The following is a 14,783-nucleotide window of genomic DNA, read 5'->3' on the forward strand; positions in this document are numbered from 1 at the left end:
CACAACATAAAACAATATTTTCTGTCCACTATCATTGCTCCTCGCAAATTCAGAGAAATGATTTCAAATATGGCCCGCTCTTCGATGTGGAGGAGTTTTAGAATTTGCCTCTAACCGCTGGTCCAGGGTCAGCTGTTATAGGTTAAAATTTGGGATTGGGCAATTTGACGCCAGACCGGTGGTGAGGGACTACTTCGGCCTCGAGCCGATGTGTAATCCGAGCACTTCCGAAAGATAAATCGTGGTCTCATTTCATTGGACAAGATCTCGTCCAATGAGCCACGGCCATCTGTGCAGGAATAGGGAATTATAAATGATCATATTACCTGTTTCCTTCAGCGTTTATAACCGACTTTCCGTGAAAAGCAACACACACAGTTTACCTGTACAGCGGTACGGTGAAAGCATGAGGGTCGCAGTGGCAATATTAGCAGTTTTTGCATCGGTAGCTGTCACCATTGACGCTACTGTATACTTCAAGGAACAATTTCAGGATGGAGGTAAATGTGCCTTTTGCTTTTCTGATCATTCTTAAAATGTTTCTATATGATAGAAAATGGTTTGGGGATCAAGGGCCCATACCGTACCTCTTGTCTAGATCAATTTGATATTTTAATCAACCATCTATGTTCTTTATGTGTGGAATAGTCAATATCCAGGCTATGGACTCCATTATGTCATTTTTATTGTTGAAACAACTTTTCTGTAATGTGGAACATGAGCTGTACACCCTGTTCGTCAGGGCATCTTTAAAGGGAATGGATATCATAAAATATCATTATGGTCAGCCTTTTTACAGCGATCACTGTGTAGAAGACACACACCTTCTTTTATTTAGAAAAATACATTTTGTAATAGTATCAAAGGGAAACAAATTTGTGTTTTTCTTCTCAAAGTATATGATTCAGCAGTGCACTGATCTGATCATAAGAAGTTCTTTCACTTGGCTTCTTTGACAGCCTGCAGTATTTATTCAATCATGTGATCTTTATTTAACTAGTCAGTTAAAAACCAATTCTTATTTACAATGACGGCATACCCTGGCCAAACCCTCCCCTAACCCGGACGATGCTGGGCCAATTGTGCTCCACCCTATGGGACTCCCGATCACGGCCGGTTGTGGTACAACACGGGAACGAACCAGGGCCTGTAGTGACTCCTCTAGCACTGAGATACAGTGCCTTAGACCGCTGCGCCACTCGAGAGACTTCCCTAGATCTTGACTAATCAGATTGTAAATGTTGTTTTCAGATGCATGGAAGAGTCGGTGGCTTGTATCAGAGCACAAGTCAGACTATGGCGAGTGGAAACTGACTGCTGGGAAGTTTTATGGTGACGCTGAGGCCGATAAAGGTGAGCTGAATGGGAATATATTGTAGTTTGATCACGGCAAGATGTTTCAATATGGTGATTTTTCCAGATCCTTCACTAAGTCTGAGTTTGCATATGCCAAATGGTTGCAAATGGCTCCTTAGATTGTGGATTGTTCTAAATGTAAAATGTATTCTCTAGTCTCAACCCTAATCAAAATGTAATCCACATGACACACAGTACTGTATCATTATGCATCACTCACTTCCTATACCTGGGTGCAATTAAACCTACTGATGCTAATGTGTCTTACCTGTCTCGTAGGTCTCCAGACCAGCCAGGATGCCCGTTTCTATGCTCTCTCCAGCCGCTTTGAACCCTTCAGCAACGAGGGAAAGTCCCTGGTGGTCCAGTTCACTGTCAAACACGAGCAGAAGATTGACTGTGGGGGCGGATATGTCAAAATCTTCCCAGCAGACCTAGACCAGGCAGCTATGCACGGGGACTCGCAGTATTACATCATGTTTGGTGAGTGTGTGTGCAGAGCACCACTAGTTTTTCTGACTGAGGAGTGACTTTTAGTCAGAGATGAATCCCTCTCTGTTATTTTCGTGACCCTCGGTCATTTACATTTTAGTCATTTAGCAGAGACATTCATTCAGTGAGACATTTTTAGAAATGCCTGAATTTTACTGGTAGATTCTGTATTTTATTGACCTAGCAATCAATAGATTAAGTTCTTTACCCATCCATCCCACAGGGCCTGACATCTGTGGCTACAGCACCAAGAAGGTTCATGTCATCTTCAACTACAAAGGCAAGAACCACCTCATCAAGAAAGAAATCAAATGCAAGGTGTGCCATTTTAAATCCCTCAGCATTGCATTCCTTTACTGCATATTACCTGCCAGGCCTTACCTCTAACCTCTGCTGTTCTCCCCGTTGTCTTTTCAGGATGACGAGCTGACACATCTGTACACTCTGATCCTGAACCCGGACCAGACATACGAGGTGAAGATCAACAATGAGAAGGTGGAGTCAGGCACTCTGGAGGATGACTGGGACATTTTGCCCCCAAAGACTGTCAAGGACCCTGAGGCCAAGAAGCCAGAGGACTGGGACGACAGGGCCAAAATCGACGACCCTACCGACACCAAGCCAGAGGTGAGCGTCTTTGAATGAAGAGATTTGATCAAACATAAGCCAGCATGGATATAAGTCCTATCACAATCAGGTTTGAGAAATGTTATGCAAAGTCCACAGTAACATCTAAGGAGAGGTACTGCTACTGGGAATGACAAAGTAATGAAGAGGTGGGGTACTTTTTGTTTTCATTGGTGTCCAGGCAGTACTGTTTCGCTCTTCAGCCCAGTGCATCTAGTCAAAAAACACAGTTCCATCAATCCACTTTGTAAAATGGACAGATGATGCCAAAGTTTCCCCAAGGCTAGTTACTCTTACATAAAGGCCACAAAATGGAATCAGCACAGCCTATAATGAGTTGATAGGTATCACATTTGATTTTGCCACAGTATGGACCCATTGTGTTTAACAAATGGTCTTTCTCCCTGCATTTAACAGTAAATTTACATTTACGTCATTTAGCAGACGCTCTCATCCAGAGCGACTTACAAATTGGTGCATTCACCTTATGATATCCAGTGGATAAATGGACTAAGGCCAATGAGAATTACCTTTATTGTGTCCTGGTTTAGTTTCAGGAGTGATCTCTTTTGTCCAAAGCACATTGTTTAGTTCTGTCACTGACCAAGTTGTAACTAATATTGAACTTTCTCTCTAGGACTGGGAGAAGCCCGAGAACATCCCTGACCCTGATGCTAAGATCCCTGATGACTGGGATGTGGACATGGATGGCGAGTGGGAGCCTCCTATGATTCCCAACCCAGAGTACCAGGTACAGACTGAGTTTGTACCAGTTGCTGATAACACTTAAATATAACTTTCATGAATAAAGTTATAAATGCTTATTAAACTTGTTATGTTAATACGTTCTAGAATACTCATGTATGCATAGCATATACTTATAAATAACTTATTCATAAGAATTAAACTATCATAGTGTTTTCCTTCCATGATTTAAATCTGCATTATACAGCTAGTGCACCACAGGTAGTCTTATATCTGGCCTTATCTTTCCAGGGAGAGTGGAAGGCAAAGCAGATTGACAACCCTGAGTACAAAGGTGCCTGGGTGCACCCTGAGATCGATAACCCTGAGTACACAGCCGATGCCTCCATCTACAAGTTTGACAACATTGGAGTGTTGGGTCTGGACCTGTGGCAGGTATGTTAGACCTCAGACAATGAATGTGAATGTTGTTGGTGAAGGGTAATTATGGGCTTGATGTTAAAGTTGTTTGTCTCTTTTATAGGTGAAGTCTGGAACCATCTTTGACAACTTCCTGATCGGTGATGATATAAAAGAGGCTGAGGAGTTTGGAAACGAGACATGGGGAGCTACAAAGGTAGGATTTTTTTTTTTAATTTCAGAATAAGTTTCTGTTTTTCATAAGTTAGTAAGAGTTCAGTTTGATATTCATTTTCAAATGGAAGACAGAAATACACCAGTCCCACAGTACTCTCTCTCAATGACCCATTTTCCTCCTTCGCAAAACAGGATCCAGAAAAGAAAATGAAGGATGCACAGGAGGAGGAGGAGAGGAAAGCGAGAGAAGAGGAGGAGAAGAGCAAGGACACTGCTGATGATGAGGGGGATGAAGATGAGGATGAGCCAGAGGAGGAGGACGATGACAGCCCAACGGAAGAGGAGGAAGGGGAAGATCCCAAGAAGGACAAGGACGAGTTGTAAATGAAACCGGATAGAGAACGTGTCTGTCCTGCCCTATCTCCTCGCCGATGGAGTGACTGCTGTGCATCATCACATTGAGTAATACCCTATGGACTTGGCACTCATGTGGAAACCTATTTTTCAGGTGTAGGGGTGGGAAAGGGGCAGGCAATGTTTGCCTTTTTTAGAGGTTCACTTTTTTTTTGAAAGAGTTTAGGGTTGAAGAACTGGGTTTAAGTTTTTAGTTTCTGTCAGTTTAATTTAAGATATTTTCCCCTTTGTTCAGAATGTGGTCTATCATGTCCATGTGTCCTACAGTTGCTCTAGGTGCTGCTGCCACCGGCTCCCTTGCTTTTATCATCAGCTACCATCAGTTCATCCCTTCAGTGTCAAAGAAAATGATTATTTCCCCATATTTGTCATCAGTCTTACCAGATGTTGTCTATGTTGGGAAACAAATCAGGGGCATATCAGTTGTCGTTTCTTTACTTTTTTTCTAAATGATTTATTTTTATACAGTTGTATGCAGTACTGTACTATACATTATTATTAACCTCTGTTTAATTTATTCCCACAATCATCCTCTGTATGTCCACCATGCCCATGCTCTGTGTTGTACGTGTTGGCCCACAGGCCTTGCTTTAGTTGTATGGCAGCTGCAGAGATGACCGTATGAGACTTAAGGATCTAAACTGTGACTCAGTCTTTTTTTTGTTTGTTTCTCAAAACATGCGACTGTCCCCATGGCACACCGTCTTTGAGTTTCAGTAAATAAATGAACTTTTTCTTTCAACAATACTGTAAGTATTTCTAGAGAAGTTAGATGGCTTCTGATTTTGTGATATGGGTTGGTCTTAGTATTTCTAAAATGGGGTTGAAGACCTACTGTAGACACTCTGTCAACAGTATCAAAGTGGATATCTCTAAATGTGTCTTGTGATGCTGATCTGGACATTTGCCTGAAGGCCGAGATACTACTAAGGCAAGTAGAGTTGACACAGTAGCAAAACCTTTAAATGAGTAGAGACACTCTTGACCATGCTTGAGTGTGTTTTCCCATCCTGAGGACACTGGCCTTTTCGCCTAAACTGTATTCTGGGACAATCCATACACGGATACTTAAATGCATGCAATTTTGACATTACTCAACATATATATATAAAACTCTTTGTTTCCATTCTAAGTTTACAATTCCCTGACTGATACTTTAAAGAATGAATATTTCTCCGTCAGTCATGTTTTAAATGCTCTTTTAAATCCCCCAAAATAATTTACTAAGTCATTTTGTTTTAAGAGGTGGGACCAGAAGGTATTTGATATTGGGTAAACCATCACATGCACGTGCCATCGATGGGTGGAATTTAGATCCACGAGGTACAGTATACCCCCTAGCAGTATGTCTTGTCTCAGGCCGCAAGTAGATGGCGTCTGACTACACTACAACACAACCAATACAGCGAGATAGCTGAGTCACAGAACTAGGTAGGCTACTGTGGAAAAAGCAACAGTACAGAAACGGGTGTGAACACGGTTACAGAAGCACTTGGCAATTATCGGGAATCGTCTTGAAGATGTTGTCCATAACGTTGAAGACGCTTCAGCAGCAAACGTTTAACATCGAAATAGATCCAGAACTAACGGTGAGTAGTGGAAGTTAGTGACTCCGGTAAATACGCTTGAGGCCGGGGGAGAGGGGCTAGGAGCAACCAGGGCCTTGGCCAATGCGATCTAATCAGGAGAGGGGGGTGCTGTTTTAGATCATGTTTTCGTTGTTCATGTCACATTGTAACTGTTTGGTGTTGGTGTCAAATCGCGATTTTCGTTGCGCTTCAGAGATTACTTGGCTGTATGCTCATGAATGACGATGCAAGATTTCACGAGCCTGGTATAGGTACCTCGGAGGCGCACTCGTGTACCCCTAATTCTGGACTGTAGGAATCGGGTGGAGGGGGGCGTTCTGTACATTTGTTATGACAAAGGTGTGTATTTGTTTATACACTTTAGGCCTATATCGAATTTATGTTTTGTATAATTGAGGCTGTTAAATTACCCACCTCTAGCAATAACAGTAAATGAGTAGACTAATAATATTAGAATAATAATGATAGTAATGATGAATACAAATATGCATTTGATATCATCTACATTACAACTATTCATTTTCTCTATAGAAATAACGCCATACCCAATTAGCGGGCTATCGATTATTACAATTTATTTAAAAAAAAAAGATAATTACACAATATTATGACAGTTGTTTTCAATACTTTTCTAGTGTCAGCACATAGTCTGCTTTGCATATTCATCTGCTCTATATACTTGGCTTAATTTACAGGCGATGTTTCCCCTTTAGAATGCAACTACCAGAATACCTCACCTAGCAGTAACCTCTAGGGTTCTTCTACCTTAAGAGTTGCGTTCTACTATAGCACTGCTGTCAATGAGAACGCTTTCCCTGTCAACTCACCTGGTAAAAAGGTGTAGCTACATACACCTGATTAGCAAGACCCTGATTTGTTTAATCGGGTGTGTTAGCAGTAGCACAGGTCTTGAACAAAAGCCTGCATACCCCGAGGATCCACGGGATCAGGATTGCTTTAGTGTAACCTTTAGATGTAAATAGTAGTACTGAAAGTGCCCACTAAAGGCCTTAAGTATGGCTGTGCACAAGCTATGGTATCTGTGTTATAAACTCTTTCTCTAGGCCTTTAGCGCTGATTGACTGACAGGTAGAATACATTACTGGCAACAACACTGTGGTTAGCAACTCTACAGCTCCGTTTTAAAACGGGAACGTTTATTACTGTATCATTAATGTGTGTAGTGCATGTCAACATTAAAAATACATTAATGGTCTATCACATAAGGGAATGTAGATCGATTGAAATGCATCTGTCAATGAATGTATCTGTATACTTCCTCGAAGCACTCACAACAAGGTGAAGTAATGACTGAACGTGAATGACAGTTTTTCACTCCAAATCCCATAATCCTCTGCTTTATGACTGAGATGAGACATATCATGTGTCACCATGTTAGGTTCAGTAGAGATGATCAGAATGTCCTGCCCATAGAGATACAACTAAATGGGCTCTATCTCTAGTCCTGTGTAACAGCGTGTCATTCTGTCATTCTGTTATTGGCAGGTAAAAGCCCTGAAGGAGAAGATTGAGGTTGAGAAAGGGAAGGTTGGCTATCCAGCTGCAGGGCAAAAGCTCATCTATGCAGGTAAGCGAGGCATCTTCTCTCTAACTGCGTTGTTGGAGTAATCTTGAATATGAATCCGACACATCTGGAATGTTGTAGCCTATATATTTAATTTAACAGGTTCTTCTTGTTGGGTTATTATAGGCAAAATCTTGAATGATGACATACCTTTAAAAGACTACAAAATTGATGAGAAAAACTTTGTGGTGGTCATGGTTACAAAGGTAAGATTTCAACACTGTTTGAATGAATTGTTTGGTAACCATTCATATGTGAGGATAATATGGAAATGATTCCTTTATAGTAAACCTTAATAAAGGACAAACAAGACAGCCATTAATGTGATAATAATACTGTCATTACAGCGTTAATGATAGTAAAAGCAGGAGTTTATCATTTGTATTATCTAAAGATGAGATAGTTGTTTGTAGTCACTGTGGTCATCTCTGGGCAGTCCTTTTTGTTGTCTCCCTACAGCCCAAACCTCCAGCTCCTCCACAGATTTCTCCTCAGGCAACCCCAGCCCCAGCCTCTAGCCCTGCTCCCGCCCCTGCACCTCCTGTTGTTTCTGGGCTGTCCCTGTCAGACATTACCTGTTCTACTTCTCCTGCCCCCATGGAGATCTCAACCCTCTCCCCTACACCCACACCCGCCCCTGCCTCAAACCCCACAAAATCAGTGGAGCCCTCCACACCCCCATCCCCTGCACCAGCCCCTGCTTCTATTCCCCCTGAAGCTCTGGGGGCCAGTGCAGCACCTGCCACAGCAGCATGCCCCGTCCCTGTCTCACCCTCAGAGGACAAGCCTCACGGGGAGCACCTCGAACTGCCCCTCACCACAGCGCCAGCCCTCTCCTCCTCTAGGTATTGACATATGATAACATATTTTGGATGGCTAGCATATTTTTTGTTAATAAATGTCTGTTTTAATCAATGCTTTTTTTTAAATAAATGGGATCTGTTTTAATCAATGCTTTTTCTCTCAACAGCCTTGTTGATGACTTAAGTCTCTTGGAAGAAGCAGCATCAATACTGGGTAATGAAGAGTCTAGTCTAATCTTTCACATCACAATATCGTTCTTCGTCTTCCCGTTGATTTATGACCCTGTATCTTATTCCCCTCTCTCGCTGCGAGCCAGTGACAGGACAAGCGTATGAGAATCTGGTGTCTGAAATCATGTCTATGGGATATGAAAGGGAGCAGGTTATTGCAGCGCTGCGAGCCAGTTACAACAACCCAGACAGAGCCGTGGAGTACCTGCTAATGGTGAATTTCTCTCCTATCAGTGATTTCATGGTAAATTAGTGTATTATTACCTGGAAGCAGTGGAGACAATTCCAACGTTACATCACATTCTTTTCCATCTGAAAACTCAGTGCCAGACTCTACTGACAATCTGACAGCAGTATGCACACATAATACAAAAGGATTTTCAGTCCCAAAGCTGTACACAGTTCACGGTGTGTTTATCCATCTATGTCCATTACAATGAGAAGCTCTTTGATCACTTGCAAAAGAGCAATCAATATAAATGCACTTCATTAGTATTATTTCATTTTCCTGAGGGATCATAAATTCTTCTCTCCACATCCTCCAGGGGATTCCGTCCGAGGCTGACCTTCCGCCAGTGGAAGCGCTCCAACCCACAGCTCCGGCCAACCTCAATCCCACTGCCCCAGTTCCTGCCCCAGCCTCTGCTCCAGCCACAGATATAGCCCAGCCCCCACAAGCAGCCACCAGTGAGACCCCCCCCCCCCCCCCCCCCTCTTCTGTTGTTCTTTTACCAGGCCTATGTCGCTCTCATACCAACCAATCATTTCTCTGGACACACACTGCCAGGCCCGGTCCTGGCTGTTCTGCCGCCTTAGGCGATACAAAAAAGTTGACGCCCTCCTTTCCCCGCAAAACTAGAATAGTGTAGCCTACGGTGTCGTACCGTTTGTAAAACAGGCAGTTGCATTTACTTTATTTAGCCTAGTCCTGATTCCTAATCAAGGCTTAATTAAAACCAATCATTTTGTCTATTTAAGATCTGCATATCATCTACCCAAATTTATCAGGAGTTATTTTGCACCTATTTGCAATCAGAATCAATGTGTTTACACAGCGGGAAACTCAGAAGTGTTTTCTTCGCTATGATCAGACGAATAGGCCTACAATTGAAATGACTGATTCGTTACAATTTAGCCCACGGAGTGAAACTCTCGGACAGCAGTCGTGAATAGCTTCATTTTATTCCATATTGTCCATTTTATTTTAACCTGCTCTGTTTTTAGGATGTGGTGTTTGTTAACCTTTTAGTGCAGTGGGCTAAATCAGGGTCACACACAGTGTTTCTCGGTAGTCTTAAACAAATCTACTTTGAAACTAAAGTATACACCTCACACACATGGTTATGGCCTTAAAAAAAGAAGACACCTGTACCATGTCAGATATAGAGTTGAAATGTATTACATTTGAGTTCGCATCCCAATATTAGACTTCATATAAATCACAGAAGACTGAAATATAACAAAACTTTTGTCGTAAAAAACAAGAATTATTTATTAATTATAAAATTATGAAAAATATGAATAATATTCCACCCATGAGACCAAAGAGGGCGCTTTTGGTCATTGACTGCAGGAAAGGGCTACCATGCAAAGTAATGTTCAAATCAAAACACGTTTTTTATTTGATAGGGCACCATTTAGACTATTTGATCAGAGATGTGCATGATGTAAAAAATAAAAGGTCTGTCCCATAACATTTTCATAAATATGGTCTCCAGTTTGTAGGCTACAAGTAAGCATTTCACTGTTCGTCTAGTCTAGTGACTCCTGTGCTGGGCCGGGTGCAGTGCACGCTGACACAGTCGCCAGGTGTACGGTGTTTCCTCCGACACATCGGTGCGGCTGGCTTCTGGGTTAAGTGGACATTGTGTCAAGAAGCAGGCCGGCTTGGTTGGGTTGTGTTTCGGAGGACGCACGGCTTTCGACCTTTGCCTCTCCCGAGTCCGTACGGGAGTTGTAGCGATGGGACAAGACTATAACTACCAACTGGATACCACGAAATTGGGGAGAAAAAGGGGGAGACATTTTTTTTATGTTTACTAATTAATTACAAATGAAAAGTTGAAATGGCTTGAGTCAATAAGTAGTCATCCCCTTCGTTATGGCAAGCCTAAATAAGCTCAGGAGTAAAAATGTGCTTAACAAGTCACATAATAAGTTGGATGGATTCACTCTGTGTGCAATAATAGTGTTTAACATGATTTTTGAATGACTACTTCATCTTTGTAGCCCACACATTATCTTTAAGGTCTCTCAATCGAATTTCAAACACTGATTCAACCACAAAGACCAGGGAAGTTTTCCAATGCCTTGCAAAGAAGGGCACCTTTAGGTAGATGGGTAAAAATGATGATCAATGATCAACAACAAATTTGACAGAGCTTGAAGAATTTTGAAAATAATAATGGGCAAATGTTTCACAATCTAGGTGTGGAAAGCGCTTAGAGACTTACCTAGAAAAACTCACAGTTGTAATCGCTGCCAAAGGTAATTCTACACTTATTGACTCAGGGGTGTGAATACTTATGTAAAGTCTCTATTTTCTATTTCATTTTCGATGCATTTGCAAAAATGTCAAAAAATATGTTTTTACTTTGTCATTATGGGGTATTAGGCATAGATGGGTAGAACAAAAAGTACTCCATTTTGAATTCAGGCTATAACGCAATTTTGGGGGAAATAAGTCAAGGGGTATGAATACTTTCTGAAGGCACCATATATACGTTTTCATCGTTTTTAGGCAGAATTATGTCTGGTGTTATGTGTTGTTGGAGGTGTGTCTTGGTCAGTTTAGTTTGGAAAATGCAGCACTCGTCAATCTGCCACCCTAGGTGGCCGCCTAATCCTTCCTAATGGGCAGGCCAGCCCCTGCTGTCAGCTCAGTACTCTGTTTCATAGAAGTTTTTGAACTTTGTGCCCATTCTTGTTTTGCAACAGGCGCAGTGTCTTCAACCCAGCAGCTCCCCTCGTCTGGTGGGCTGACTGGTGTGCTTTCTGGTGGGCTAACTGGTGGGCTAACTGGTGGGCTTACTGGTGGCGGTACTGGGGGTGGGAACCCTCTCGAGTTCCTGAGGAACCAGCCACAATTCCAGCAGATGAGACAGATCATCCAGAAAAACCCAGCTCTTCTTCCTGCCCTGCTCCAGCAGCTGGGCAGAGATAACCCCCAGTTGCTGCAGGTTAGTGGGGAGACCGGACATCCCAGTGTCTGCATACTGTCTCTCTCCATCCACGTAGCCATGCTTATCAGCTTGGCTTTCCAGACACAAGCTGGACTGATGGAAGGCTGGGGATATTCTGTCGTTTAGATTCTGTTTTGTTTTAGCCTACTAAAAAGGAAATCCTATTTGTATTCGTAAGGGTTAGTAGGGAGACGTTCTTTCTTTGCAGCAAATTACCCAGCACCAGGAGAGGTTTGTGCAGATGCTGAACGAGCCTCAAGGAGGAGAGATGGTAGAGGAGGGAGCTGAGGCCCAGGGGGCGCCACAGACTAACTACATCCAGGTCACCCCACAAGAGAAGGAGGCCATCGAGAGGGTAGGATTATTTATGGTTACTAATTATGATTTAACTCATTAAATATTACGTTATCTATTGGTAAGCTCCCTGTGTGTTATTGGTTATGTGTTTCTGAGCTGACTGTTGCCAATGTGTTTTCATTACAGTTAAAAGCCTTGGGATTTCCAGAGGGACTTGTCATTCAAGCATATTTTGCATGTGAGAAGAACGAGAATCTAGCTGCCAATTTTCTGCTCCAACAAACATTTGATGACGAGTGAACGTGCCTGCGTTGGCATGAAGGGGAAGAATGGAGGGCTAGAGAATGAGTAATAGTGCTCCAGAATGTGCTTTTGAAGGAAGGAGTGGAAAAGGTTACCCAAAGTGACTGGTCTTCCAGGATGCTTTTCATTGGACAAAGACGTGATGTGTTGTTACTGTGAGCTAGGCCTTCTCCATTCTGAGTGTTAGATCTCCGTGGGCTCTCTCTCTCTCTCTCTCTCTCTCTCTCACTGCTGCTATTACTGCTCCTTGTGCCGTGTCCATCTATAGAGTTACAGTGGCAGCTTGCCCTCACCATATATTGCTTTTCAATCCCTCGCAAATAAAACCCCAAACATACATTAGCTGGTTGATTCATATTTGTTATGTGAGCCTCATCTCTTGGGAAAATATAATTGAGTGTCCTGTGATAAAATGACATAACCAGCAAAATGGCCATGGAACTCAAGTGTGTTGTTTGTTTTATAGGCCGAGGCTGCGAATCCGACATTTCTCGACCCTCCTTTCTGACAACTAAAGGTCCCGAAGCTTCTGCGCATGTGTGGGATTCTTTACTCTACTCACAGTCAGCTCTTCTAATACAGAACCCCCCTTCACATTTCTCACTGTCAATTGTGAATTCTTAAAATTTTACCGCTGAAATGCCCATGCAGCATCTGCATACCAACCTTGTGATCTCAATCAGTTTCATGGGGATATGCATTTAGATCTTCTTATACAGTGTTGTTTAGAAATATGTACAGTGTTGTTTAGAAATAGCTTACAGTGTTGTTTAGAAATATGTACAGTGTTGTTTAGAAATAGCTTACAGTGTTGTTTAGAAATATGTACAGTGTTGTTTAGAAATATTTACAGTGTTGTTTAGAAATATGTACAGTGTTGTTTAGAAATAGCTTACAGTGTTGTTTAGAAATATGTACAGTGTTGTTTAGAAATATGTACAGTGTTGTTTAGAAATATGTACAGTGTTGTTTAGAAATATGTACAGTGTTGTTTAGAAATATTTACAGTGTTGTTTAGAAATATTTACAGTGTTGTTTAGAAATATGTACAGTGTTTTTTAGAAATAGCTTACAGTGTTGTTTAGAAATATGTACAGTGTTGTTTAGAAATAGCTTACAGTGTTGTTTAGAAATATGTACAGTGATTGAATTTTAGAGCAGATGGTGCTTAGTTTCAATCAAAGCAAATATTATGCCTAGTGGCGCACACTTGTGATTTGGCCACATGAGAGAAAAATCCAACCCTTCCCACAATCATCTTAAAATCTCATACGAAATTAGGTTTGTGTTTTTTGTCTTACAGTAACGTTATACTATGCTATTATATTCGGTTCTGTTATGTAGAATACTGTCATTATGTGATGTTGCAGACATTGATTCAGCTTTGATCTAACTTTATTAATAAAGCCCCGTTCACCAGAGCAGAGAGTAGCCTGTTCTCTATGAGTAGAGCAGAGACTGTACGTAAAGTAGAGAATTCCGCACACATGCAAACGCTTCGGGACCTTTAGCTGTTGGGAAGAGGGGTCCAGAATCCGCAGCCACTCCGTTGTTTTATTATTTGTCTCCACAAAGCTTCTTATTTCTCTCAGCTGATCATTACTGTCCAACTTTTCCAATATGTTTGTCTTCTTCAGACAAATGGAACTGGGATATTTTGCCAATGAAGTGTCATATTAATGTTGGAGAGTTGCTTTGTCACTTTATTTGACTGTTACAAAGGGAACATTTCTTTGTAAAAGAAAGATGTTCTGTGATTGATTTGTCATCATATTGAAATGTTATAACACTGTAAAATGAGACATGGTAGGTAATACTGGATTTGGTTCCAGATGTGCCCCGGTGTACTTTCACTGTAAGGTACCAAATGATTTTACAAAAGGAAGTTTTAGCCACATAGTTGTTATTTTTTTCGATATCATTGCGCAACAGTTGAAGGCTAGTTGAAGCTGAAAGTCAATTGAGCCATGTCCCTAATATTATTTTATAATAACTTTAAGCATATAACAGGATTCTGTTCTCTCTGGACACTTTTTTGTGTGTGTTTTGATTGCCCCTGATCCTTAATGTATTATATCAAAAGAAATCATGCTGCAAGTTTTTTATCCATGTAATTACTCTTTCACGCCTCGTGGTTTGTCTCGTTTTGTTGAAGAGTAATTGTTTGTTTGTGCAAAGTCATGTACAGCTTTCAAAGGTCTATTGTTAGTCAATATGTCATTTGTTTTTACGTAGATGAGTTTTTATTTTTCTCTTGTGTGTAGATGGGAAAGATTGACCCAGCAGAGTATCTGACTGTACATGGAGTTGATTTCTGCTTTTGAAAAATGAGGCACTTTAATGTGAAGACTGTTGCTCTGAGATATGTAAGGTTGGTTAATTGCATGAGTTTATAACAGAGGCTCTAGCTGAGCTATGGCATGCTGTGGAACCACAGGAGTGATGATTTCAGCATCTAACTTTTAGGTTTTTTTTGTTTTGTTTTCTTTGAAACTACAATAAAGCAAAAGGGTTTTAGCCTTAAATGCACCACTTGAAGGTTTATTTAAGGTTATTATTTCAGCGTTATGTCAAATAAATAGCTTTTACAGAGCTTTAAAATGGTGTCATTGACTACAAAAGG

At 41.4% G+C, this 14,783-nt stretch overlaps 2 protein-coding genes across 3 annotated transcripts; both read left to right on the forward strand.

Moving 5' to 3' along the window:
- The first annotated feature begins 248 nt into the window (after nucleotides 1–248).
- On the forward strand, nucleotides 249–4,915 carry LOC106613685 (calreticulin). The gene is made up of 9 exons (XM_014216212.3): nucleotides 249–500; nucleotides 1,252–1,353; nucleotides 1,636–1,839; nucleotides 2,072–2,166; nucleotides 2,266–2,475; nucleotides 3,113–3,226; nucleotides 3,472–3,615; nucleotides 3,704–3,796; nucleotides 3,949–4,915. The coding sequence occupies exons 1-9, from the start codon at nucleotides 314–316 to the stop codon at nucleotides 4,138–4,140; spliced, it is 1,341 nt and encodes a 446-aa protein (XP_014071687.3). The 5' UTR covers nucleotides 249–313; the 3' UTR covers nucleotides 4,141–4,915.
- A 588-nt stretch (nucleotides 4,916–5,503) lies between these two features.
- On the forward strand, nucleotides 5,504–14,753 carry LOC106613684 (lysine-specific demethylase RAD23A). 2 transcript variants are annotated; one of them, XM_014216211.3, is made up of 10 exons: nucleotides 5,504–5,759; nucleotides 7,266–7,347; nucleotides 7,471–7,550; nucleotides 7,804–8,189; nucleotides 8,315–8,361; nucleotides 8,465–8,592; nucleotides 8,924–9,065; nucleotides 11,316–11,557; nucleotides 11,769–11,915; nucleotides 12,044–14,753. In XM_014216211.3, exons 1-10 carry the CDS (start codon nucleotides 5,691–5,693, stop codon nucleotides 12,155–12,157), a joined length of 1,437 nt encoding a protein of 478 aa, XP_014071686.2. In that variant the 5' UTR covers nucleotides 5,504–5,690; the 3' UTR covers nucleotides 12,158–14,753. The 2 variants fall into 2 exon arrangements, with proteins under 2 accessions (XP_014071686.2, XP_082812920.1); XM_082956794.1 differs by lacking the exon at nucleotides 5,504–5,759 and adding an exon at nucleotides 5,892–6,098.
- The last annotated feature ends 30 nt before the right edge of the window (nucleotides 14,754–14,783 follow it).

The sequence above is a fragment of the Salmo salar genome, chromosome 10 (assembly GCF_965601325.2).
Source record: "Salmo salar chromosome 10, fSalSal1, whole genome shotgun sequence".
Taxonomy (NCBI): Eukaryota; Metazoa; Chordata; class Actinopteri; order Salmoniformes; family Salmonidae; genus Salmo; species Salmo salar.

Bases quoted from the DNA above. Each gene is read 5' to 3' on its own strand.
- LOC106613685 (XM_014216212.3), top strand. From the start codon at position 314: ATGATCATATTACCTGTTTCCTTCAGCGTTTATAACCGACTTTCCGTG. The intron at 2,167-2,265 runs GTGTGCCATTTT...TTGTCTTTTCAG, and splicing joins AGAAAGAAATCAAATGCAAG to GATGACGAGCTGACACATCT. The intron at 3,616-3,703 runs GTATGTTAGACC...TCTCTTTTATAG, and splicing joins TGGGTCTGGACCTGTGGCAG to GTGAAGTCTGGAACCATCTT.
- LOC106613684 (XM_014216211.3), top strand. From the start codon at position 5,691: ATGTTGTCCATAACGTTGAAGACGCTTCAGCAGCAAACGTTTAACATC. The intron at 7,348-7,470 runs GTAAGCGAGGCA...GGGTTATTATAG, and splicing joins GCAAAAGCTCATCTATGCAG to GCAAAATCTTGAATGATGAC. The intron at 8,593-8,923 runs GTGAATTTCTCT...CACATCCTCCAG, and splicing joins CCGTGGAGTACCTGCTAATG to GGGATTCCGTCCGAGGCTGA.